We start from the raw sequence: 23,448 nt of genomic DNA on the forward strand, positions 1-23,448 counted from the left end.
TCCGAGCTGGAGGAAGACACCGGACAGAGGGCTCGGGGCGCCGGCGGCCCAACGGGGACAGCGCAGGTCGTGCAGGAGGCGCCCGCCCGCCGCCGTCAGACCAGTCGGACGGCTTCGCCCGCCCCGCCCCGCGCCGCCGGCCCGGCCACCGCCCTCCGTCTCCCCGCCGGAAACCCAGTGCCTCGCGCGAGCCGCGCGCCGCAGCTGGACCGGCCTGGTCCCCCGCGCAGCCGCCGCCCCGCGTTCCCCGCCGTCCCCGGCCCGCGCCTGGGCTCCGGGCCATGGGGCGCCCGGGCGGGCGGGCGGGCGGCCGGAGCAGGAGCCCAGCGGGACACTGGTAAGGGCAGGTGGGGCTCCGCGCCGGCCTGGCTGCGGAGAGTGTGCCGCGCACTGGGGGCGCCGCCGAGCGAGGGAGCATCTGCGCAGCCGGGGAGAGCGGGAAGAGGCTCCGAGGGGCGAGAGCGAGTAGGGCTGGTGGGGTCCTCAGCGTTCAACCTCATCGGGGGCAGGGCCGCCGACAGCAGGGGGACGCTCCCTGAGAGAGTCAAACTGCCCGGCCTGGGGTGCGGTGGCTCCACAGGCTCTTCCAGCCGGGCGGGGTGCACCTGGTTGCAGGAGGAGCCCTTAAAACCATCCAGCATCAGACCTGGGCGACACCGAGGGCCTAACTCCTTATCTCCCGTTGGCCTCAGTGGCCCCTAGGCCGGTGACCCGGCGGGGCCCTCCTCCCTGCTCCCTGCTTGCTGGGAGCCTGGCCAGTCTGGCAGGCTGCCCCCGCCAGGAGCGCACTGGGATGGAGGAGAGCCCAGCTCTTCCCCACTCCCTTGGATGCTGGCGGCTCTCCTTGGCCCTTCTCCTTGGCCCTTCTGGGTGTGTCTGGTCAGAAAACACCAGAGGTTCCTAAGAAGGTAAACAGTGTCTGCCCAGCAGACAAACTCACTTTCCCCTCTAGCGTTCTTTCTGGCTCTAGGATTGAGTTTAGCTTCTTTCAGTAAAACAGGGGAGCCAGGGCTGCGAGTTCCTTGCAGGTGTTTTTTTCCCACTTTGCTAAGTGTGCTGACCCAGGCCCTTGGGTCCATGGCCTGCATGTCTAGGTCAGGTGGGCAGCATCAACGTCAAGGCCAGGGCAGCTGGGGGCTCCACCTGCCCCTGACCTCATTAACCCAGTCCTTCCCCTGGCCCAGAGCTGATTGGATGTAATTAGCAACTAATTGGATGTCTCTGAGCCCCTCTACATAGGAAACGTCAAGGTCAGGTTTAGACAGCAGATAGTACCGAGTGATTCATTTCTTTCTTCCTTTATGTGAGGGTTCTGAAGAAGGGTCATTCATTCATTCGTTCATTCATCCATTCATTCAACATATATTTACTGAGTGCCAACCACTCATCAGGCATGAAGGCAGTGGGAATACAGCTGCTCTCGTTTACATGAATTGCGGGAGAGAGAAAATAAGTGAGGAGATGAATCACATTCGTTCAGAGAGTGATTAAATGCTGTAAAACAAAACAAAACAAAACAAAACAGGGTGATGATGGGCATGACCGTGAAACAGATCAGAGAACTCGGCCCTGAGCTAGAAAAGGTAGCAAGCAGGCTTTCTAAATAAGGTAGGAAAATGGTACCATCTTCAGGCCCTCAAATTCTGGGGGCACAGGATAGGATGTCCTCTGTGACCATGAGCAGGGACTTATGAGCTGCCTACAGGGGATCAGTGTATGAAGGATGAGAGGTGAGTAGCCCCCCTGTGGAGTCCTGAGAGTGTCCTTCTTGTTGGGAGGCTTAAATCTGAGGTGGAGATTTAAGCTTCCCCAGAAGACATATCCTGTTGACTCGATTATTTGTTCATTCATTCAACAAATACTGAGAACCCGTATGTTAGGCACTCTTCTGGGTGTTAAGGATACATCACTGAACAAGACAGTCTTTCCTCCCTAGAGCTTATTTTCTGGTGGAGAGAAATGGACGGTAACAATAACAGCAATTTTAATGTCATGTCAGATAAATGCTGTGAATAAAAGCAAAGCAGCTTAAGGGGTTAGAACCAGGTGAGGGGACCTCCTGGGTTCAATAGGGTGGTCAGGACAGGCTGTGCTGAGGAGTTGGATGTAGACAAGACACAGGCATGTGACTAGCTGGGAGAAGAACATTCCAGGCAGAGGGAACGGCAAGTGCAAAGGCCCTGAGACATGAAGGAGGCTGGAGCAGGCTGGGCATTGCTGAACAGGAAGGAGGCCATGGTGGCTCTGAGAGGTGAGCAGGCATCTCTGGGGCTCTCATTAGAGGAGGCAGGGGCGGGGCTCAGCCTGCTGACCGGAGGCATGCAGGAAGGCAGGTGATGCTCTCAACTGCCGCGGCAGGAAGATTTACGTGCTCCCAAGAAAACTCAGGGTCAGGCCTGGAGTTTTACACTAGCGGGGAACAGGTGATCACCAGAGACGGAGAGCGTGTCTCTTGGCAGGAGAGGCATCACTGGCTTTCCTTATATGCAGCGTCCATCCAACAACATGGGCTAAAGTGGGAGGTACACACCAAGTTTTCCAAATCAGTAAAGACTTGATATGGGGAGAAAAACTGTTGCCTTCTAGGAAAATTCCAATAATCTTCTGTTTTTCAAAAGAACGATCTCATTAGTAGACTTAAAAGGAAAACAGGAGAGGCTATCGGGCATGTACTGTATGCCAGGCTCTCTTGAGCACTTCGTGTGCAAACACAAATCATTCTCACAGCACGTCTGTGATGTATGGACCACCCCGTTTCACAGATGAGAAAACTGAGGCCCAGCGAGAATAAGAAAGTTGCCCACTTTTACACAGCTAGTAAGTGAAGAATCAGGACTTATAATCGAGTGGTGCCGTTTTAGAGCCAAGTGCTCAGAGAGAGAGAGAGGTTTTGGCTGAAGGGATGTTTGTCTGCAGTAGAAAGGGTCTCCAGGGTGCCTCACAGCAGGGGCTGGTTAGAGAGAAGACAGCAGGACTTAATGGGTGCATTCCACTTCCTTTCTGCTTTTTAAGATAATATTTGCATGGGTTAAAAGGTCTTTTAAAAATATTTTGAAAGGTACTACTTGCCTGTGTTAAAAATCTTTTTACAAGTGTTGGTTCAAACAGCCCTTAAGGAACACAGTGAGAAATCTCGTTCCTTCTCCTGTCCTGTGATTCCCTATCTTCTTTAGAGGAAATTGAGAATACTTGCAGACCTATGTTCTATTTGTAAATGAACATATACATATTATACTTTTTCTTTTCTCTCTTTTTTCTTTACACAAATAATAAGAATATGAATACTCAGGTCTGGGACTTCCCTGATGGTCCAGTGGTTAAGACTCCACGCTTCCATGGCAGGAGATGGGGGTTCGACCCCCGGTCGGGGAAGTTCCGCGTGCCGTGCAGGCGGCCAAAAAAAAAAAAAAAAGAATACTCATGTCTGTACCTTGTACCGCGCCCCCCTTCTTTTTTAACTTAATATACTTATTCAGATTCAGGACATATAGATGTGCTTCATCCTTTTAAAAGAAATGTGTAATATCTCACTGAATGGATTTAACCTATTTATGTAGCCATTCCTTTATGGTTTTCTAAATTGTTTTCCCCATTTTCGTTTGTTTGTTTGCTATGATAGACAACGCTGCATTAAGGATACTTGTACCTACATCTTTGCTCACTTCTGTGACTGTTTCAGCAGGCGACATCCATAAATGTGTAATTACTGATTGAAAGGCTCTGTGTATTTTAGATTTCCGTTGATGCCGGCTTGGTGTTATACACTGTTCTTGCCGATTTGGCAGACCAAAAAAATGGCATCACATGGTCGTTTTAATAGGTATTTATAGTCAGCGGCTTTGTGAGTCTCCTGTATGTTTTAAACCCTTTGTCTTTCTCTTTCTGTGGACTGTTCATGTCCTTGGCCTGTGACTTAACTTGGATTTTTGTCTTGTTGTTATTATTGAATTATAAGGGGTCTTTGATGATTTTCTCTTCATCCCTCAACTCCAGTCCCACTGACTGCCCTTCACCATCTTCCCTACCTTTGTGCACAGCAGCTACTCTGATATATTTAGGATACGTTTATCCTGGGATCTGGACTATTTTAGAGAAATATATGATGTTGATTTATATATGCATGTATTTTAAACTTACGTACGTTGTACTGTGCTACAAATCATGATCTTACTTTTAAAGCCGGTGCTATTTTTTAAGAAGATTTATCTAGCTGCTCCCTGGACACTCGGTTTGTTGCTTCTGACCGCTGCACTGCTTTGCGTGGTTGGAATTATGGAATTATCGTAACGGTCGATTCTTACCGGCTTGGTCTAGAAAGCTTGTTTGGAGAAATGGCATGATGGGGGTGAGCCCTGGAGGCTGAAGAGGATTGGATAGGTGGAAAGGGGGATGGGGAAGGGAACAGAGCTGACCAGGAGCACAGCATGAGGACACGACAACGTGTGAAATTTCCAGGAACTATTCCGGGGAGCCCCATAGACTGGGGGTGTGGTTCAGGGTGGGAGTGTGTGGTCCTAGGAGAGGCTGGGGGTCTCAAATGCCCTGTTGGGTTCTCCCTAAAGGCAATGAGGAGAGGTGGGGGTCAGCCAGGAAGGATTTTCAAGGGCAGGAGTGAGCTCCTGGAGAAGAATTGGGACAGACTGTGGACATGCACCTGAGAGGCAGGAGGTCCCTGGGGTTCTCCGGATAGGTGACGAGCAGAGGGGCTGCCGGGGACGGAGAACCAGCAGGACTGGACGCTGGAGGCATGAAGGGTGCCTGCTAACTTGGGAAACGGGGCACATGCGACGCTGCAGACAGGACCTGGAGCGCAGGGCTGGGCACGGGGCGGGGGGTGCGGGGAGGCAGGCCCATGGGCGCGTGGACAGGTGATCGGGCACCTGTTGATTCTGAAGTCCTGCTCACCTGGCTAAAGGATTTCCGTTGGCATTTAGGACTCCGGGCTGGGGAGGGTTCGTGAACCTTCAGCGAGTGGGTAGGAGATGAACGTGTGGGAGTGGGTGAGGTCACTGTGGGAGAGCATTAAGTGCAAACTAGGCCCCACTGGAACAAAGCCCCGGGTTGTGGGTGAACAGGCTTGAGAAGTGGATGGACAGGCTGGACCAGCAAGGAGGCACGGATGCACTTTCGAACTCTGCCCTTTGCTGGCTCCGCGATCTCAGGAAAGCATCCTCTCGGCCTGGGAACCTGGGCAGGGGTGGGGCGGGGGTCCTTGTAAACAAGGACGGCCAACCAGGGGTCCCTGCCTTCCTGGCATCTCCCAGTGTGCCCTTGGAGGATGAGTGGAAGGGCTGAGGCGTACAGGAGAGAAGAGGCCTCCGGAAGCACAGGTGTGCGGGCTGTCTCCCTGGGGAGGAGCTCGGGGCCCCAGGGCCGTTCCTGCTGGAGGCTGCCGAGCCAGACTGCCCGCTCTGTCTCTGTGGGCAACTGTTGATAGACATGATCTGTTCCAGCTGGCACAGAGAGGGCACCGGGCAGCCTAGGGCTTTGTTGCTCTGGGCAGGCTTATGTGAGAGCACCCCCAGGGTAACACCAACCTTTTGGGGGTGGGGGTGGGGCCCAGACAAAACCCCCTCTGAGTCTTGTCTCCCTGCTTCGCAATGTCAGCATATACCTGTTCTCTCTTTTTTTTTTATAAAGTTGTTTTTTTTTAATTTTTATTTATTTTATTTTTGGCTGTGTTGGATCTTCGTTGCCCCATGTGGGCTTTCTCTAGTTCCGGTGAGCGGGGGCTACTCTTCCTTGCAGTGCGCGGGCTTCTCATTGCGGTGGCTTCTCTTGTTGCGGAGCACGGGCTCTAGGCGCGCGGGCTTCAGTAGTTGTGGTGCACGGGCTTCGTTGCTCCGCGGCATGTGGGATCTTCCCGGACCAGGGCTCGAACCCGTGTCCCCTGCCTTGGCAGGCGGATTCTTAACCACTGCGCAACCAGGGGAGCCCACCTGTTGTCTTTTTTATGTAACACCAGAGCCTTGCTTTTCCTCCGGTTGTGCAACCTGAATTTCCTGTTCGTCAGTCAATGGCTGATGAAGGCTAATTAGCATTATAAGGAAGACCCTCGACAGGGCTTCCTCCAAAAGAGTAAGTGCTTGAAAGGTTGGATTCAGCCCACTCATTTACATAGCTTGTCATGATTTTTGACAGAAGAGTTTTCCACCTATACTATTTTATTTCATATTTTTCCTTGAATACACACAATTTGAAAAACACAACATGAAGTAGGCATTATTTACTTTAGCGAGATCCTTAGCAACACTATCTGTGAAATCGTGGGGTTTTTTAATGCATATTCAAATACATGCTTAACTATTAAAGATGTTTATTATGTGTACCATATGCCTACTTAGGCAAACATAGATTTAGATTAGTGGATTCGTGGAGGAGATCATCTTCGCTATGTGGGAGACGGGGAAAAAACCCTTTTCCCCTACCCTCTAAGATTTTGTCCCTGGGACCTGCGAATTAAACTGGCAAAAGATTAACAGTAGAAAAAGGTTCATTGGCCTGCACGTGGGAGCCAGTCAGAGAAGTAGCTGGCTTGTTAAAGTGTTAAAGGCTTATATACCTAAATTAGTAGGGAAGAGGGGCGCGGAGAAAAAGCCTTCTCTGGGAAGAACAAATAGGTTTCTTTTCCAAAGACAAATGGGTTTTTAGAACAAATGAGAAATGACAAAGTAGTGATAATGTTGGTCTCCACAGGTGTGAGTGTTTTTGCAGTCTCCTTGTGGGCCATAAATCTCTCCTAGAGAAGGGGTTCGGGGTAGATTTTATTGAGTTCTCCCTTCTGGGAATAGATCTGCCCTGCAGAAGGAATTTATGGCTGCCTTATTTCTCAGAATTTGCTGCGTTTAGTCAGATAAGGAAAGCTCTGAGAAGGCTTCTTACTGTAACCGTCAAATCTCAAATGTCTTCATCTCAAACTTCATCCCAGTTCTGGGGCTCCGAGTAGGTCCCTACACCAACGTCAGAGAGGTCACCCTGCAGCCAGTTGAGCGGTGGTAGCAGTGAGGGGTCAGAAGCAACAAGTACCCATGCAGACCCTCTTAGGCCCGCCCCCGTCTCACTCTGGTCGTCCACCGGCAACCTGGTGGGTAGGGGGGTTGGCAAAGAACCTCCCAGTCTTTAAAGTGAGCAGGGAAATTCAATCATTATTTAATTCAACAAATTTAATTTATTTTTGCTGATGACAAACATCGTACATATTTGTTTATTTGTTTTTTGTACATACGTGTTTATTTTTAAACAGCAGGTACACACCAAAAACACATAAAGAACTTAACATCATGTCTACTGTTACCACACCCAGATAGCCGCTATCAACCAGTGTTTTGGTATTTCATTGCCTAAATACACACATTTTTTTTTTTTGGCGGTACGCGGGCCTCTCACTGTTGTGGCCTCTCCCGCTGCGGAGCACAGGCTCTGGACGCGCAGGCTCAGCGGCCATGGCTCACGGGCCCAGCTGCTCCGCGGCATGTGGGATCTTCCCGGACCGGGGCACGAACCCGCGTCGCCTGCATCGGCAGGCGGACTCTCACCCACTGCGCCACCAGGGAAGCCCAATATGCACATTTAAAAAAAAATCGAGACCATACTGAATATACAATCAAGTTTCTTACTTAATAATATGCAGTGATAATCTTTCCACTTCATGAAATACTCTTCAAAAACAAGATAGTTAAAGGTTGCTGAGTTTCGCTCGATGGTTCTATCATAATTTATTTATCTGGTTCCTGGTGGATGTTGAGGTTGTGAGCATTTTTGCTTTTATAAGTATCTTAGCGCACATGTATTGCAACAGATGTTTGTAAGCATCTTCTGGGTGTCCAGGGGGCTCAAGGACAGATGTGAATAACTGTAGAGCCCTACTCTCTGCTTACCTAAGAAGGACAGACCTGTGACAAGTGGCTGCAGGGAAAATGCTAATCTGAAAATACAGGGTGGCTTTGGGAGAGACCAGCTGGGGCCGGACTTTGGTGCCAAGGAATAAGAAGGCCAGGGAGTGGTGGCCTGGGCACCTGTCCACAGTAACCACAGCAAGGTTACTGTACCCACTGCGGGACTGGGCAGCCGAGTCCAAGAGATAGAAGCTGTCACTCACTTTCGTAATAATCACTTCTGGCCCTTGCCCAGGAAAACAAGGGCAGCCTTGGTGCCCATGTGTGTAGGGCGGTTGGTGATGGTGCTGCCGCTGTCCCGTGATCCCTTTCCTCACTGCCCTGCCTCTGGGACACCTCTCCCTCCCAGTCTAAGACCACAGGTGTTAGGGAGGGGCACCACCCCTGCCGTGGGCTCCGTCCCTAGAAGCCCTCACCCTGGCCCTCCCTCCCAGCTGCTGGCCAGTGGGACTGTCACCATCTACTCTGGCAGAGAAATATTTAGGAAGGCAAGTGTCCTCCTGTCTGTCCTCCCTGAGGGCCCGGGCTTGTGGAGGCCTGAGAGCTAAGAGGGAAAAGGGCATTTTCTGGAGGAAGGAGCAGGTGGCTGCCTTACTCCCAGGCCTCCCTAAAGGACAGAACCTCTACAGTGACAAATTCAGGGACATGGGGGCCCGTCGAGGTGCTTCTGGCCCCGGCTCTCCCCCGGCCTGGTAGCCGGTACCCCCGGAACGATGGTAGTGAGTTCCATCACCGTTGGAGTTTTCATAAGCTCTGCGTTGTAGAAATGAGCTCAGGCTGGGCCATGAGGAGCCCTGCTCCCTTGGAGAGCAATCCCAACTCCTTCGTATCAGCAGTGTGTAAATGGCGACAGGGTATAGCAGACGGTGCATTTGGTTTGGCAGTCCTGGGTTCAAGTCCAGCCTGAGAGGCTGCTCTGACCCTCGGTCTCCTTATCTGTTCTGTGGCGTGGGGATCGTAACACCCCACCCCCACCCCGGACTCTAGGGTTTGGAGATGCTGCTTGTAAAGGGCCTTGTGAGTGTCAGCCCCTAGGGGCCCTCTGTGTAAGGTAGTGAGAAGCCAGGTGCCCATTCCCTTCCTCTGCTGCCTCCCGCCTCTCACCCCTCTGCTGTGTGCTGAAAGCCCCAGAGCTCCTCTCCTGGAAGGCGGGCTCCACTCCGCCATCCGCGCGCAGCGTGTGAGATGCCACCTCCCCACCTGTGCTGAGCAGCTTCCGCTGCGGGCAAACAGGAAGTCACTCACCTCAAGGGAGGCAGGAAGGCTGCCTGCCCCTGGGCTGTGGTTGGGTCCGGAGGCTGCGTGTCTGCTGGGCCCTGGGGAGGGGGACAGTGGGCGGGGACCCCCAGAAGTGGGAGGGGGCACCAAAGATCAAAGCTCCCCACCAGCAGGGGCTCTGGGCACCAGAGCTAGTTGCCCTGCGCCTGCCCACACTGAACCACATGCCCTGTGAGCTGGAGGCCCTCCTAGCCTGTGGCCCGCCCCTCCGCCCGCCCCTCCCCCACCCATCCAGTTTTGCTCCTTGCATCTTGGGAAGGAGGTGAAAGTGCTAGGAGATGGAACAGAGCTGGCGGCTGCAGGAGTCTGGGAGTCTCTTCGAGGAGTTTGCTGTAAGCAGGAACCCCCCCCCCGGCCACACCCCAAATCCCCCCAGATGCACACACCAGTCACGTATAAGACCTGCTGCCTGGGAGGAGAGCGGAGAGGCCGACTCCGTTTCCCACGGTGCTGCTCGATGCGACTGAGGGTCAGAAGACAAGCAGCTTTGACTCATGCATTCATCAGAAGGTTTGGGAGCAGTTATGAGCCAGGCCCTCTGCTGCACAACCTGGGTAGCGATAGAGGCGAGTGGACCAGTCCTCGCCCTTGAGAAGTTTACAGTCAGGGGAAGGAAGGAGACTCATAAGTACACGGAGGAAGCCGATCGCTGGTGCCCGGGCTGACCGGCAGCGTCTCAGCCCCAGGGACCCCAGCCTGGGATGGGTTCAGGGCTGGGAGTGGAGGGGGAAGACCCTTGTCCTCGGCTCCTAATCAGTCCTCACCTCATGGTCGCCTGGCTTCTGCCCGCATCGTGCCTCCAGCCCCCACCCCCAGCTTGTCTGTAACCTCCGTGCGCCCTCGTTCGATGGTCACTTTATTCCTCATCTTGCACTACTTTCCAGTAGCGTTCGACACAGCCGACCACTTCCTCCTTCTGAAGTTATCTTTCTCCTCTCTTGTCTTTCTTTGGTGATGACACACCCTCACGCTGTTTCTCTTACCTCCTGGACAGCCCCTGCTGTTCTCCTCTGCGGGCTTTTCCTGGGGAGGCTCCGCCAGCCCGCAGCGTGGACCACCTTCCTGCTGGTCACATAGGAGCTCCTTTCTTCAGCCCAGCCCCTCCAGTCAACTCCAGGTACCAGCCACTCCTGATTGAGTATCTCACAGATCTCTCAAGCCTAATATTTATTTATTTTTGAAATTATATCTTTCTATTTTAACCTTCCAATATATTATTGTTACTGCTTTATACAGTTTTAATGTTTACTGCATCTTTACCACTCTTTGCTCATAATTTCTTCTTCCATCTCAGACCCTCCATCTGGGAGAATTTTCTTTCCTCCTAAAGTGTATACTGTAGAGCTTTCTTTAGTCTGAGATCGCACTTTCTTAGATTTCGTGTATCAGAAAATGTCTTTATCTCGTCCTTGTTCTTAAAAGATATTTTCATTATATATGAAATTCTGGGGTGGCAGTTATGTTTCTATCACCGCATTGAATATTTTATCCCACTGTCTTGTGGCTTCTGTCACTTAAGTTGAGAAATCTGCTATCAGCAGAATTTCAAACCTAATATTTAAAGATGAAACTCTTGGTTTGCTCCCTGAAGCCTCATCTCCCCACATCTTTCCCATTTGAGCAAATACCATTACTACCCATCCAAGTTGCTCAAGCCAGAAATCTAGAAGCTGACCTGGACTTCTCTAGCATCACTTACGTGGCAGATTCTCCCAAGCGTCCCCGATATAGATCCCACATCCTCTGTCTCACCTTCTCTGCCGTTTCTGCTGCCCTCCAAACCACTGTCCCACCTCCCCTGGACTGTCACAGAGCCCCTGCCTGGTCTCCCTGCTCTCACTGCGCCCTCCACTGTCTGTTCTCCATGCAGCAGCAGGTGATCTTAAAAATAAATACGCCTGTCACTCCCCTGCTTAGCCCTGGGGACCCCACGGGATCTGGCCCCATCCTCTTCGGCCACCCTCCCCTAGGCCAGCCGCACTGGCCACGCTGGCTGGCTTTCTGTTCCCTTCACTCCTGGAGACCTTTCCGGTCTCGGGTAAGAAATGAGACATGCAGTTTCATCTGCCGAAAATGCCCACCCTGCACTCTTTACGTGCTGCCTCCTCTTTATGGGAATAAGGTGCCCCCGGTCTCCCTTCGCAGTGAGCTTCCCCACTGCTCACTTTCCTTTCTCCCCGTCCCATCCCCCCGCCAGCATTTATCACAGTTTATAATCACACACCGATTACTTCGTCGCTTGTTTATTTTCTGTCTGTCACTTGACTGGAAGCTCCTGAGGATAGGGGTCCTGTGCTTTATTCCTGACGGTCAGCAGCTTCTCGCATTGGGATGGCGTGGGGCCGGCGCTGACTGACCCGTGGCCACGTGCCGGACACCCTGTGAGGCTGGAGGCCTGAGGGAGGGTTTGCGTTTGGGCCGAGGCGACTTTAGGTTTCTGGTTTACCTGGCTGGGCAAAGTGTTGTAAAATCCTCCACACAGAAGGACGAACAGCTTGGGGAAGGTTACGAACCCGGTTGTGTTGCGCTGACCCGGAGATAAACCTGCCGCTAACATTTACGAGCTCCAGAAAAGGGAACAGTGGAGGCCCCCCACCCCAAGACGTGTTCGGATGTGTCAGTGTTAAAACACCACACCTGATGAACTGTTATACAAAGTGTGTCCTCTTTTCCTGCCTGTCACTTTGATGATGACCTGGGGGTCCAGCTCTGAATGAGGATTCGCAGCCCCTGCTGAATGTGGCAGCAGAGGCCACCCCAAGCCTTTAGCTCCTTCCCTTTCTTTCCCCTGCCCTGGCTTGGTGCCGCACGTGCACGGAGGGCATCGACCCGCCCCCAGGTCCAGGCCCTCTCCACCCCCTCGCTGCCTCTCCCCCTCGCCCCAGGTCTAGGGCCGCACAGAGCAGTGATGTCCCCGGGGAGGAGCAGGAGTAGAGGTTCCACGGGTCCAGGAAGCAGAGAATCTCAGACTTCTGGGTGCCCAGAGAAAGGCCTGGTAGGCACGTCCCTGTGGACTCCTCGCCGTGCGCGTGCGTGTGCGTGTGTGTGTTGGGGGGCGCAGCTGGAGCCACGCCCTGTGCACTGTGGGCCAGGCCGGCCTGGGTCTGAGGGCCTTGGATTCTGGGCCTTGCAAGTCGAGGAGTCTTCTGGGAGGTTGGATTTATGAGGACTAGAGTTCAGGGAGGGGGCCGGGGTCTTTGGACCCTCAGCAGGGAAGCTGGTGGTCACTGAGACCGGAGAATAGATGGTACGGAGGGAGGAGAGCACGGTCCGGTGAGCGTGGTTCCCCCAGCCTCGGACTCAGACTCCTGGACCCCTGTGGCCTGTGGCCTGCAGACATACGTGGGGAATTCAGCCGTGGGAGATGGATGACAGTCGGTCCATGCGGTCAGATGCTCTGAGTTCCAACCACAGCTTCGTGATTTCCCGGCTGTGCCACCGTGGGCAGTGGCTTAACCTCTCTGAGCCTGCCTCTGGATCCATGCAATGGATAGAGTAACAGTTCATAATGTAAGTGAGAGGGGGGACTCAGGGGCTATTGGGGAACCCTTTGTCACTGTAGGACAGTTACACCAGGTGCCATTATTACCTACCCAAGACAGCCATACACAGATTGAGGGAAAAAGAAAAGTTACCAGCCCCAGGGCCCTCCCGAGTCCCACCGAGTGCCCTGCCAGGACCCGAGAGCTGGGCAGAGATGAGAACCTGGTGACAGAACGTCGGGGGGGAGGGACGGGGTGTGTTCACAGTCCGGGGCGCTGCGCCTTCCTCTTTCTTTCTCCCGGGCCCCTGATGCGGGGCTGCGTGGAGGGTGGGGGACCCCTGGGAGCCGGGGCAGGGGGCTGGGGCCAGAGGCGCCAGGCCTGGGAGCGGGTGCTCTTGTCTCGGGGCAGGAAGTGTGAGGTGCAGCGCAGCTGGGGAGCCCCGGAGGCCTTGGGGCAGCAGGGGGGTGAGTGTGGTGAGGGGAACGGAAGTCGGAAGCTGCAGCTGCCACGTTCCCCATTCACAGGCCAGACGGACGGGGCAGCAGGGCCGCTCCCGGGGAGCCGGGCCCACGCACCCCTTCCCGGGTCCTCTGGAGGTGAGCAGGGTGTGCCTGCTTCGGGTGGGGGGCTCGGAGGGCGCCGGGGGGCGGGGACGTGGAGAGTCCCGTGTGGGCCCTGGCGGTGACCGCCGGGGCAGGTGGGCAGGAAGAAGGGCTCCATAGGCCCCTGCGTGTGCACCTGCTGTGCGGCCGACCTTGGGCTGCAGCCCCATCCTTCCCCTTCCTCCTCTCCGTCCACCGGCCCCTCCCAATCTGGCCCTTTCTGGGATTCCTGCTCTGGCTCCCACGTACCCCAGCCTTCCCGGAGCCCCTGGGGGTCTGCAGTCGTGAAGTGGCCAAGGCCCCTCCCTCCTAAAGCTCCCGTGAGCCTCCCCAGGTCCCTGGTGGCTGCTGGGACTGGTACCCAGCAGGGGCTTCTGTGGCCAGAGGCCCCAAGTGAGCCTTGACCCCTCGACCCTGGAGAGGAGGAAGCCATTCGGGCTGGGGCTTTGGAGGGGGGGCAGCTTTGGGTGCGGTCACCGTAGGAGCTCAGACTCGGGGCTCCCGCAGGGAGGACGGGTGGAGGGGAGGGGCCCAGCTGGCTGGTTTGCCCGGGCAGTGCTGGTTTAGGCCCGTCGACCTGTTGGGTAACAGGGACCAGCTCCCTCTCAAAGGCTTCCCTGTTTGGGACACCGTCGGGCCTTCTAGTTGTAATTGTTCATCTCAGCCACTGCCCCCTTATTCTAGGGCCTGAGATCCTGTGGGTGGAGTCAGTCCTGCGCTAAAAGGCTGGCAAGGGTGACCTGTCATCAGCTGATAATAAGTACCCCAGAGGACCGAGGGGCCTTAGCCAGGAGGCCTGTCTCCCGGGGCTCTAGGGCATCACAGGCTCCCTCCTCTACAGATAAGGAACCAGCCTAGGGATTAGAATCCAGGCTCTAGGCTCTCTGTAGTGGGAGGGGGAGATCCAAGAAGGGGTGAGGGAGGCCCAGCCTGGCCCTGAGCCTTTGCTGTCCTTCACAGGCAGTAGCTTCTCTGGAGACCCTTTGGCCCTCTCCGCCCACCCTTCCCCCCATCCTCTCTGCCCCTACCCCGTCCTCTCTGCCCTCTCCATCCTCTGTCTCTGCCTGAGTCTCAGCTGACCCCACCTCAGGGTTCTCAGCACCAACTCGTGTGCGCGCGCGCGCGCGCGCGCGCGCGCGCGTGTGTGTGTGTGTGTGTGTGTGTGTTTCTCTCTGCACATTTGCATGAAGCCTCCTTCCTTGTGGGCAGGATGTGGGGTGGCCCCTAGTCAAGTACCTTGGGTGCTCTGGCCCCGGGTTCAGGCAGGGGCGTCTGTCCTGCACCTTGAAACTGGAGACGCTCGGGGAGCTGTCCTCAGGGACAGCACCCTTAACCTGGCTTCCGCCCAGGGCTGCTGAGGGACAGGACAGGTCACCTCCTAAATCCCTGGATGGGCCAGGAGCCTTTGCTTTTTGCGTAGGAAGGAAACATTTCCAGGGCAAAAGGAAGCAGTTTTCTGAGTTGGAAGCTTAAAGGGAGAGAGAGAGATGCACACTCCGGATAGGACATCCCGGGCCGACTCCTGGGGGACTGAGGGAGCCCACTGGGCTGAGTCCGTGCTGTCAGGGAGGACAGGGAGTCCGCATTTGTTTGGCTGCAAGCCAAGTTAGTCTGAGCACGACGTAGTGTTTCTGAGCACCTCCCAAGGGGTGGGCCCAGCCTTAGCACTCAGACCCCCTCCCACTGTATAGCAAAGCTCTCAAGGAGCTTTATCCATCTTATTTCCTTCTTTCACAGGCAAGGAACCAGGTGAAGCTTTGGACCAGAGTCACGTGGCTCGTCCATTGTAGCTAGGATTTGAGTCTAGTCTGTGAGCCTCCAGGTGTAGGGTGAGTGGGGGCCGAATGCAGGACATTCACGCTGTCATCTTTCGCACTCAGGCAGGCTCTCCCCCGGCCTCCCATGGCCTTCAGCACCTCAGGGCACAGGCTTTGTGCCCAAGTGGGGGGTGGAAAGCAAACCCACTCTCAAAACGATGATGCAGGTGCCATCTGGGCTCCTTCCTGCCCTAAGATCAAAAAGACATTGGTCTTGGGCCTCCCTGGTGGCGCAGTGGTTGGGAGTCCGCCTGCCGATGCGGGGGACACAGGTTCGTGCCCCGGTCCGGGAAGATCCCACATGCCGCGGAGCGGCTCGACCCGTGAGCCATGGCCACTGAGCCTGTGTGTCCGGAGCCTGTGCTCCGCAACGGGAGAGGCCACAACAGTGAGAGGCCCTCACAACAAACAAACAAACAAAAAGACCTTGCCTTGAAGCCCAGGGTGGGTGTCGGGTGGTGGTGGGAGGGACTTATGTCCCCCTGGTCCCCGAGCCGTGGATTTCTGTGTCCTTTACCTCCCATCAGCTAATGCAGGCTCAGCCCCTGCAGAGGTTACTCCGCTCAAGACAGGAGCCCTGGGGGCTGCCTAGTGCAGCATTGGCTCTCTCCGCCCCACCCCATCCTCAGCTTCCTCCCTAATACTTCCTCTCACTGGCTTCTGGACTCAGAGCATGTTTTTGCATTCCAAAGAGCCATCACACTTCTTCCAGAGCTTTTCCTTAAAAGTTTTCTCTTCCTGAGCCACCACGATGCTTAGAAAAATGAAGGGCTGCTTATTTCAGAGATAACAAGGCCTACCTAAGAAGCCTGTGGCAGATGCTTTCTCCCTCCTTTGTTCTGGTTAAGATGGCTGAGCGATTTCAAAAGCCGTATCGCTAAGCCTGAAGGGTGAAAAAAAGGTAAACCAAGAAAATGCTAGACACATGAGAACTAGGCTCTGCTCCCCAGTTCCTCTGTGTGTGTGTGTGTGTGTGTGTGTGTGTGTGTGTGTGTGTGAGAGAGAGAGAGAGAGAGGGGGGGGGGGGGAGAGAGAGAGAGAGAGAGAGAGAGGGGGAGAGAGAGAGAGAAACTTCTTAAACTCGCATTTCTAGTGGAGAGCACAGGACAAGGTGGTTGAACCGGTCCTGATGTCTCCTTCTCTCTGTCCAGCTACTGCCTCAGAGCCAGAACCCAGATGAGCATTTTGGCTGCTGGGTTGGCCTGGCAGGAGCCACCTCTGGAAAAGCTCTGCCCTAAGGGTTCTGGGCTTCCTGGAAGGAAGGTGTGATTGGCTCATGGCCAGACTGGCCCTCAGGGGGGAGTCTTCATGTTGTAATGAGGCTAAATCTCTTTCTCCAAGCCTCAGTCTCCCCAGTCCTGTAGGAAGGTTGTTGAGGAGGGGGCTTTCTGAGGATCCATCCACCCATCCACCTACCCATCTGTTCATCCACCCCCTCCATCCATCTATCCATCCAACTGTCCCTCCATCCCTCCTTCCACGCTTCCATCCGTCCCTCCTTCCATGCTTCCATCCATCCATCCACCCACCCACCCATCCACCCATCCCTCCCTCCATCCCTCCATCCCTCCTTCCACGCTTCCATCCATCCCTCCTTCCACCCTTCCATCCATCCATCCATCCACCCATCCATCCATCCATCCACCCATCCATCCCTCCATCTCTCCATCTTTCCTCTTATTTTCACAAACATTTCTGGAGTGCCACCTCTGAGTCAGGCAGGCCCTGCCCTGAACAGTGGGGGAAACAGGTGAATTAAAGTGACTCCACATCAGAAGAAATTCATGCTCCATTCAATCCATGAATTCCCAAAAGAATTGATTTATGGGTGGGAAGAGAGAGTGCTGCTTAAGGGAGCTACAGACCTGGGTTCAGATCCCAGCGTCTCCACCCACCAGCTGAGCTACCTGGGCACATTTCTGAAGCTCTCTGAACCTTGTTTCCTTAGTAGTAGGAAGGCGATGTCACCACGTGTCTCACTCGTGGAACTGAGCCCACAAGACTGAGTCTGGGGCTGCAAAGCGTGAGCTGGGTGAGTGGCACACCGCAGGGGTGGGGCGCTCTTGACGTAGGTTGGGCACTCTTGACATAGGGTTGGGTTGTCAGGTACAAGACAGAGCGCAGAGCTGAATTTGAATTTCAGATAAATAATGAGTCCGTTTTCAGTATAAATGCGTCCCCAGGATTGAGCATCCTCTATTGTTTACTTGCTAAATGTGACAACTCTACTGAGAGGCCATGTGCACCTGTCTGCCTGCCTGGACCCAGGACACCCGCCACCAGCCTCTGTAACCCCAGGTGTCTCATGGGTGGTCCTGAGCTTCTCAAGTCAACACTAACCCTCAACTTTCTAACGACTGGAACTAGAGGCTAACGATATACCACCAGAACTTTGACGTTGGAGTGGGTATAACACAATTGGTCACTAAAACGATTGTCGGTCACCATTTCCACAGCGAGACAGCAGTAGCGGGAAGCACAAAGAACCTCCTTCTTGGCGATTACATTTTGGGAATGGAAGGCACGTGGGTTAACACACTAGGGATTACCCTGTGGAGTAAATGCTCTGAAATAAGAGAGAGAGGGATGGCGTGCAGACATACCTCTTTCCCCACCACGTGCTGGATCTGTCTGTCCCTGCTTCCCCCCCAGGTCCCCACCTCACCTCCCTTGGGTCCTTCAGTTCCCCTCAGGCCCCAGACATCTGTTGTCTTCTCCTTTGGTCTCTGGAAAGCTGCCTCAGCTTCTCTGATTTTTCTTTCCCTTGGAATCCATGGAGGAAGACCCCATTTCTTCTGGGAAGGCCAGTCCAATCCTCGTTTGTGTCTAGCCTGGTCATTAACATTTACCTGTGTGGCTGCTTCGTTTCATATACATACTTATTTATAAGGACCTATTGGCAAAGAGGGACGTGTGGGACTCCTATCTTGTTAAAAATTGCAGGGCATCCTTTCCACCAGCCACTGCCCAGCATTTCCCATTCCCATGATTGGCATTTGAACTTTCCTGTCAAGTGATTCACTAATGAGAGGAGGGGAGTTGATGTCATTTGGGTGGAATGCTGCGATGCTCCTGAGGCGGGCGCACATCGGATAGAATGTGTGGAGGAGGGAGGGCAGGGTGGGGTGTTTCCAGAGGGGAGCCAGCTAGGCACAAATAGACCAGGTCTTGGCAGGGACGGAGGGTCAAGGGGTCTGGGAAGAGAGGTGGAGATGCCTCGTGTTCAGGTGCCTGTAAAGTTGGTGCTTCCCGGCACCTCTGCCTACCATCTCCTACATGCAGCCGCCTTCCCAGAGTTTCCTGTACCCTAAGGGCTGGTTGCTTGAGAAGCCTGTGGTGGGGCGGGGGGTGGGGGGGTGTCTCACCTCCTTTCTCACACTTCATCATTCTCCAGACAGGCCTGGGGAGGGAGGTTGGATCCAGAGGGTTTGCCCGAGTATAGACAATGGGTTCTGGGTGCACTCCCTCCCTCTCTCTGGGTGATAGGACTATAGCAGGGCTCTCCCCTGGGGTGGAGAGAAAGAGCCTCGAATGATGACTGAGGCTGAGCTAAAGGAGTTGGAGACCCATAGGAGGAGCAGAGTTCAAATCTATTGGCTTCAGAGCATCAAATACAAGATGAAAAGTAAGAAACGGCCCCACCTCTTGGGAAGTCCCAGTCTATTGGGGAGGCCAGCTGAGAACTCAGTGGTAGATGGGCCCTTCCTGGGGTCTAAAAGTTCCGAATCCTGAAGCCCCAATTCAGCAATTACAGTTTCTTGCTGTGCTCACAGTGAAGAACACGAGGATTGGAACAGAGGGAGCAGTAAAAGCCCAGAAAGGGATTCTGGTTTTGAGAGACTTTTTTTTTTAACATCTTTATTGGAGTGTAATTGCTTTACAATGATGTGTTAGTTTCTGCTTTATAACAAAGCGAATCAGTTATACATATACATGTGTTCCCATATCTCTTCCCTCTTGCGTCTCCCTCCCTCCCACCCTCCCTATCCCACCCCTCTAGGTGGTCACAAAGCCCCGAGCTGATCTCCCTGTGCTATGCGGCTGCTTCCCACTAGCTATCGATTTTATATTTGGTAGTGTATATATGTCCATGCCACTCTCTCACTTCGTCCCAGCTTACCCTTTGAGAGACTTTTGGGACGATGCTTTCAAGGGGAGTTAGAAACTTAAATTCGTGCGGGTCCTTTCTCATTTCTCCCGGGCGCCTCCTGAAAGAAGGAACAGTGCCCGGCCGAGGTTTCTTGGTGACCTTAAACAGAAGGACCCCACCCAGCCTTTGTTTCCCAGCTCTGAGTGTTCCCGTTGATTGAGTGTCTCGTGGTGGGCCATGAAGTAGGTGGGAGTGAGTATCAGGAAGTTACGCATGGTTACAAGTCAGGAGCAGGGGTGTGTGTGTGTGTGTGTGTGTGTGTGCACGCGTGTGTGTGCTTTTGTTCCCCCAAATATTTCAGAATGGCTTACACGTACACACAGTCCTCAAAATAGAGATATGTGAGTGAGGAAAGTGAGGCAAAGGGAAAATAAAAGCTGTGACGTGGTCTGGGGTGCACTTAGTACAGGAAATGCGTGCACAGGGCCTGCGGACTTAACCTGCACTTCCTGAGGGCCAGTACCGAGGGAAAACAGGTCGAGTTACGAGTTTCACAGTGTCCACAAGCCAGTTGTTCTGAAGAAGCAGGGCCACCCCGAAAGCCCTGTAACCTGGGCACCACATGCAGGGGATGGAGATGCACGCTTCTAGGAAACGCCCCATGGGAATCCTTGGCCACATCCGATTAGGCCCGGTGCAGAGTGCCAGTGTGGCCGGCGCACCGGGCAGCTCTGAGCAGGCGTGGGGCAGCCCCAGCCTCCCGCTCCCCAGAAGGCAGCAGTCTCCTCCCTGTGCGGCAGGTCTGCCCCGTGGGCTGAAACCTCCTCATGCAGCAGCCCAGGCTGGGCTTCCTCCTGAGCCAGGCTGCATGGCTGTAACTGAGAACCGGCCAGTGAGCGTGGCAAGGATGCAGGCCCCCAAAGACAGGAGCCGTGGGAGGTGGAAACAAGACCAGCTGTGGCCTTTCATTCCTGGCTCCCTGCTTCTCCCTCGAGTCTGTCCCGTTCCCCTCACCTCCAGTCCAGGTCTGTTTGGCTCCCACGTACATTGGTTTCCCCATCCTTTTTTTGGTTTGCTGCTACTTTCCAGCTATTTTTTTTCTTTTTTTTTTTTGCTCCCCCTCCCCCCTCGCCCTCCCCCCTTTCCTGCTATTTTGAGACATTTCCACCTTCTGCTCCTGCTACCAACCATCTTAGCCTTGACATTCTCCAATCCAGGTTCCCCAAAGAAGGGTCTGGCTTGCCCAGTTCATCTCTTTCAGCTCAGCCACTCGGGCCACCCTCAGCCACCAGACGAGTGTCTTTGGGGCAGGTGCGAGCAGTTGCAGTTGTGGGTCAGACGGCGTGTGTGGCGCACTTCTCACCCCCTCAGGGCTGCGGAGGGCAGCGGCCCTTGGCCTGGGTTATGGATGTGGCAGGCGCTCGAAACCACGTGTAACTCACTGGATGTGTGCTTCCAGGGGCTGAGAGCCCAGCGCTAACCTGCCTTTGCTTTGGGTACTTCCAGGTTAGATGTGGGGTCCCAGTCACCCCCCTGACCGGTGACCCCTCTGATCAACACAATGGGCTTGTGAAGGCGGACGCTTCTGGGGACTCCTGTGCAGCTTTACTCTGTGGAGGATGGGTGACGACGGACTCTGTGAACACCCCAAACCCATGGAATTGCTTGACATCTGTTTGGGAGACCACATGCAGCTCCACCCAGGAGCACACCTGAGGCAGACACGCGGCCGCCCTGGCCCTCTCGGACCTTGCGGGGAGCAGACCTGGGCCTCTGACCCTCCTGATTCCACGAGGCGAGATGTTCATCCCGGGGGCTCCAGCCCAGAGCCCGCGCACCCGGGGAGCGACTCTTCCCAGGAGGGGGCAGGGCAGAAAGCGGCATTCCCCCGGTCACCCCGGGACAGCCATCCTCTGGGGAGCCCGAGGCAGAGCCAGAGCACGTCCACCCAGGTGGTGTTCTGGGCGGGCATCCTGCAAGCCCAGATGTGCGTCCTGGACCTTCAGGAGGAGCTAGAGAAGACGGAAGGGATCAGAGCTGAGCTGAGATGCTGCCTCCCCACGGCGTCTCCTGACCTCCCCACTTTCCCCTCCAGCCCGATGGGACCCCGGGACTCAGGCCTCCACCGCAGCACCCCCGTGGACGTGCACGGGGCCTCGGGGGAAGAGAGCAACGGGCCTGAAGGGGAGAACCGGAAGCCGGCATGGCCTAGGGAGGGCGCGCCAGAGTCGTCCCCGGAGTGGGGTCCCGAGGAGGAGAGCATATTCTTTGACAACCCCCTCTTCCTGGAGAGCCCTTCCTCGGCCCCCAGTGTGTCTGAAGCGCGCTTTTCCTGGGGGTTCTCAGATCCCTGCGCAGATGTGAGGACCGGGCCCCAGAGCCCGCAGACCCTGGAGCCCTCACCCCCAGGAGGCAGTGTGCCGTGGGAGCTGGGCAGGGAGCCGGATCTGGGGGACAGCGCAGTGGATCCCAGCGGGCACACCACACCGCCATGCCCTGTGCCCACCTGCAGGCTGCACTCCTCCTCCTGGGCTGTGTTGGGCACCACCGAGGGGGCTCCCGCAGCACCTCCCGGCCAGGAGGAGAGCGAGGTAAGCAGAGCCCTGGGAGCCATCCCCAGGCTGTGCATGGGGACACGGAAGGAAGGGCCTTCCTCTGTGGTCACCAGGCCCAGAACTCTCTTCCCAGGTGCTGGGGCCTTTGGGGATCCTGGAGCAATAGCGCAGAAAGGCAGGCCCAGCGTGGCCTTCAGAATTCGAGGGAATTTTACGGGCGCCATCCTGTCAACTGAACATGACGGCAACACCTTGAAGACATTCCCAACTGTAACAGGGCAGCGGTCAGCCTGCTGGGGTGACCTCTGCCCCTAGTGGGGAGATGTCTGCTTTAAGAGTCCTCTCTTTTGGGGAGAGATTGCAGCATTTTGTTACTTTTAGCTCACGTGAGTCAGTGCATCCAGTGTCACCCGATCAGGCCCACGTGACGATGGCAGAGGTCTTGATATCAACTGGCACAAGTCGTAGGGACAAGTTATGTGAGCGCATTTTTCCCAGGGAGGCCTCTGCTTAAGAGATAAGGAAACTCAACATGGCAGAGTAGGGCTGTAACTTTCTAATCTCTGTGGTCCCAGAGAGCAACGGGGAAGAGCTCATAACCAGAGCAGCTCTCAGCTGACCCCGAGATCAGAGGAGCTGCTGACACCGCCCAGGCCCCTCCACCCACAGGCTGGGGTCCCTGTGCAGGGCAGCTGTGCCTGTGTCCTGTGATGTGCATTCTGGGGCCTGGTTGCTCTAGGGCCCCTGGAGTCCTCAGAGGGAGGCCTGGGAGCCCTGTCCTGGGAGCCGGCCGTTTGCGCTCATCTGGGATGGCAGGGCCCAGCCCAGTGCCTGGGGGCTGTCCCCCTCTCTACAGCACAGCCCCTCCTTGGGCAGATGCTACATGAGACAGGACCATCTGAGCAGACAGAGCAGGGAAGACTAGAAGTCTGTGAGCATGGATGAGGCCCCAAGGCTGGAAGGGAAGGCCCTGGGAGCAGTTTCCCTTGGGCAAACCTCTCTCTTCTCCTTTGCTTCCCTAGACCCCTCTGGGAGCCAGTCTTGCCCCTGCCCCGTCTGCAGCATCCTGTGTGGACAAAGCATTGACCTGGGAAACAGAACGTGTGGGATCTGATGCCAGCCCTGCCACGTATCCTGTGCAACCTTGGGCAAGTCACTTCCCCTCTCTGGGCCTCAACTTTTCCATCTGTAAAGAAGGAACATGAAGCCAGTGATTTCCAGGGCCCAGCACCAGCACCCCTAGGATGTGGGTCCCATCTGGGGTGCCACTTCTGAACTGAGGCCCAGACCAGGGTGTGAGGTCTGGGTGGGAGGACAGCAGGGAGGGGGGAGGGCCCTGTATACTCATGGTCCCTCTTCCCTCCCTCTCCTCCCCCATGCCTTCACTGCCCCCTTCACCTCTCAGTGCCTCCGGGGCTCACAGATGCGTCTGTGTCTCTCTCAACAGGCCCTGCCCAGTCACGAGGGCTGGCAGACCAAGGAGGTTCCTTCCTGGCCCCAGGGGCCTCTTCGCCCCCAGGACAGAGGTGAGATCCAATATGGGGTCTGGGAAATTGGGTGGTTGGAGGCTTTGGAATCTGGAGTGGGGACAGAGGGCCTTCCCCAGGGGTGTCATTAAGGAGTCCCCTTGTTTTGTGTTGGAGCCAGACAGACTTGGGCTTAAATCCTGCTTCTGCCTCTGTGGCTTCATCAGTACGATGGGTTTTAAAATACTCATCTCATAGAG

General features: G+C 55.2%; 1 protein-coding gene across 3 annotated transcripts in view; it reads left to right on the top strand.

Moving 5' to 3' along the window:
• Positions 1-23,448, top strand: part of PSD4 (pleckstrin and Sec7 domain containing 4) — a 37,241-nt gene continuing 13,793 nt past the window's right edge. Inside the window, exons 1-4 of one of the 3 annotated variants that reach the window (XM_060027379.1) lie at positions 1-337; positions 20,674-21,758; positions 22,745-22,870; positions 23,170-23,248. In XM_060027379.1, coding sequence (XP_059883362.1) covers positions 20,787-21,758; positions 22,745-22,870; positions 23,170-23,248 — 1,177 coding nt within the window. In that variant the 5' untranslated portion in view covers positions 1-337; positions 20,674-20,786. Of the gene's footprint in view, positions 338-10,270; positions 10,291-13,111; positions 13,255-20,673; positions 21,759-22,744; positions 22,871-23,169; positions 23,249-23,448 lie in introns of those variants that run through there. The other 2 variants (XM_060027381.1, XM_060027380.1) reach the window with 2 other exon arrangements.

The sequence above is a fragment of the Delphinus delphis genome, chromosome 12 (genome assembly GCF_949987515.2).
Source record: "Delphinus delphis chromosome 12, mDelDel1.2, whole genome shotgun sequence".
NCBI lineage: Eukaryota > Metazoa > Chordata > Mammalia > Artiodactyla > Delphinidae > Delphinus > Delphinus delphis.